This window comes from Apteryx mantelli, chromosome 9 (genome assembly GCF_036417845.1).
Source record: "Apteryx mantelli isolate bAptMan1 chromosome 9, bAptMan1.hap1, whole genome shotgun sequence".
NCBI lineage: Eukaryota > Metazoa > Chordata > Aves > Apterygiformes > Apterygidae > Apteryx > Apteryx mantelli.
This window is the reverse complement of record NC_089986.1, coordinates 946,695-949,739: the sequence shown is the minus strand read 5'-3', so window position 1 is coordinate 949,739 and position 3,045 is coordinate 946,695. Positions and strand designations below refer to the sequence as shown.

General features: G+C 36.4%; 1 protein-coding gene across 1 annotated transcript; it reads right to left on the bottom strand.

Annotated features, from left to right (window-relative positions):
- Window positions 1–282: 282 nt before the first annotated feature.
- Window positions 283–1,239, bottom strand: SUCNR1 (succinate receptor 1). Its single transcript, XM_067302167.1, has one exon. It carries the CDS (start codon window positions 1,237–1,239, stop codon window positions 283–285), a length of 957 nt encoding a protein of 318 aa, XP_067158268.1.
- Window positions 1,240–3,045: the final 1,806 nt, after the last annotated feature.

Here is a 3,045-nt window from a genome sequence, read left to right as displayed (position 1 = left end):
TCTGGGAGCAACACATTTTTGCTCTAAGAAATACCATGATGATATTTTATTTACAAAATTAATAGACCATAGTGTATTCTGCTACAGGAGTACTGTGTCCTCTGTACTACTGTCAGTTAATACCGCTTCTGCTGAAACCAAGAATAGTTTTGCTGGAATGAAATTGGTAGCAGGAGGTACAATAAGGTAACAAGCACATTTAGAGGAACACAATCAGCTTACGCACAATCTATAACCTAAATGAAGCTATCTAAAAAAATGGAACTGAACACTGGTAAAAGTTCATCCTAAGCTCGTTTCTTTTTCCATTCCTTGTCTCCCAGCATCAGAGTTCTCCTTATTAGTTCTTTTTCTGTTCAAGAACTGCCTTATCTTTGCCATCAGCATCTCTCTGAAGTGGTCACCCATTAAGAAATAAAAAACAGGATTAATGGCACTATTCAAAAATGCAATGGGTCTCGTGATGATATAAACGGCACTGATGATGTTCTGTGTGCACACAGATACATTCAAGGCTGGTATTTGGGAAGCAAGTCGGACATTGCGCATTATGTGATATGGAGTAAACAGTAACGAGAAGATAACCACCGCTAGGATGACTAAAGAAAGAGGTTTCTCAAGCGTCAGGAAAGAACTGTGTTGCTCACTCCTGTTCTTCAGAAATACAACCATCCTTACGTAGAAGAAGCACATGACACAGAGAGGGATAAGGAACCCAAAGAGAGTCAGAAACATGCTGTAGATGATGCTTTCTGCTGGGTCTCCAGAACTTGCATAATCAAGACACTTGCTCTCATTGGTAGCTGCTCTCAGGAAATGCATCAGTGGCAACAGTTCCAATACAACCCAGATCCATATGGCAACGGACACTATAACAGCAGTTTTTCTTTTCTGTAGAAAATGTTCTCTGAAAGGATATTTCATGAGCAGGTATCGGTCAATACTGATAAAGGTAAGGAAAAGGATGCTGGTGTACAGGTTTGCATGCAACAGGAATCTGTTGCTCTGGCAGAAGACCCCCTCTGCCCATTGACTAGAGTAGCTTTTCACAAGTAGTGGAAGAGTACACAGAAATAAAAAATCTGATAGTGATAAATTAAACAGGTAGATGTTGCCACTTTTCCAGTTTTTCAAGCAGAAAATATAGCCGAACACAACAATGGTATTTCCAGTGAGGCCTAAAATGAATTCAAGGCTATACATGGTGGAAAGATAATACTTTTCTAGGAAACTGCCCATCAGCAAACAGTCGCCTGTCTCATTCACAGCCTGGAAAGTTAAAAAGAATAAAAATAAACAACAACAAAAGAAAAAAAAACCCAAAAGATCATTGCATTGTTATTTTATATCATTGCAGTAATAGGTGAATATAGTATGCTCTTTCCTTCCAGCTCACATGAGTAGACACTTGAGCTCAAATAATCTGTGCACACAAGACTTCTACTTTCAGCTACGGAAAAGTTACTAAAAAAGATGAAATCTGGTGTGAACAAAAAAAAATGGGTAAGGACTTTGAGATAAGTACATGAACTAAAAGCATCATGCGTAACATGTAAACTGCCACTTAGTCTGGCTCAACACTGTAACAAGAGGGTGGGAAAGTGAAACCTGTCTGTGACTAATTCATCACAGCCCTCTTTGGAAGTCATCTGCCTTTGTATTACACATTTTCAGTCCATGTTTTACTCATTACTAAGGCAGAAGTCCATGTTCAAGATTAATATGGGATTAAGTCATTAGTAGCAATATGGCTATGTTCTGAAGATGTTTCTCAGAATTCTTTAAAAAGTTAGGAGACAATGTTTTTATTAAATTGAAACATTAATTATGCACTTTGTGTATTTCTATTAGTAACTCTTTATCAGAATTGCACAGAAAAACATCATGAAGACGGAGCATGTATCCTGTACATTACTATTAATATTGTCTAAGGAATTCTGAGCCATTCCTGTGGAAACAGGCTATTTCTGTATATGCAATTTTATAACTCTTTTCTCACAGTTTTCTACAAAAAGCCCTTTTAAGAATGGAAGGTCTTTTATGACTGAAGAGTCATGGTTGATCCAAAAGATACTGTAGTCAATGGGGAAATACTAATGAAATACAGCAAAGTTCTGAATAAAACTCTTTCAAGAAAAAATTCACAAACTCTCATATATTTTTGTAATTAACAATCTATGAAGTGAAAACCAGAATTACATTCAACACTGTATATGATTTATTCAATCACAGTAATAAATTATGCTAAAATAATAAATAGCCAATAAATTATGGTAAAACCATTGTACAATAATGTGCCCAACGTCCTATTCCACTAAATGCTACATGATTCCACTAAATGCTACAAGAATGAGAGGCTGCGCTGCTGTGAAAAGTCTTCAGTATAGCAAATGCATGTCTATTTGGCAGCCAAAGTATAAGCAAGGGAGATGCTATATTAAGGAAACTTAAGAAGTTTCAAAATTCTGTCTATTGAGTATTTGGCAAAGTTTATTTTCTGTTTCATTTCATCATAGAAGGCTCTTAGGAACTTTTTATTAAAACTCCAGGGAGGGCTGCCCCAGCACATTTCAGTCACCCCTCCTTCACCATTATTTAATTTTCTTTTGGCTCCAAACAATTGTTCTTCCTTTTTCCTTGGAAGTACAGATTATTTCATTCAGGTTTTTTCTTCAAAAAGTTTCTCTGAAAGAATATGTTACACAGGAAACACACTCATTCAGATTTCACAAGGCAAGCTGAGTATTTATCCATTTACTCAATGAAGTCCGCGTATTTTAAGGCACAAAATACAGACATTTCTAGGAAGCTGCACCAACTGTGAGTCTGCTTGAGGAGAAATTTGTCTTTCTTTCTACAGTTTGGTGAGAGAAATGCTTTCAAGCAATAGGGAAAGAAACAGAATAGGATCTCAAGTGTTTGCTCTTCTTCCTCTTTGTGCAAACACACATACACCTACCTTGAAGGGTCATTACAATATAAATTTTAGTGAGAGCCTTTTATTAAAATATTGGAAAAACATAACTAGAAAGTAGGGGGAAACTA

Excerpts from the sequence above, each read along its gene's own strand:
- SUCNR1 (XM_067302167.1), bottom strand. The coding sequence starts at position 1,239 with ATGGGCAGTTTCCTAGAAAAGTATTATCTTTCCACCATGTATAGCCTT.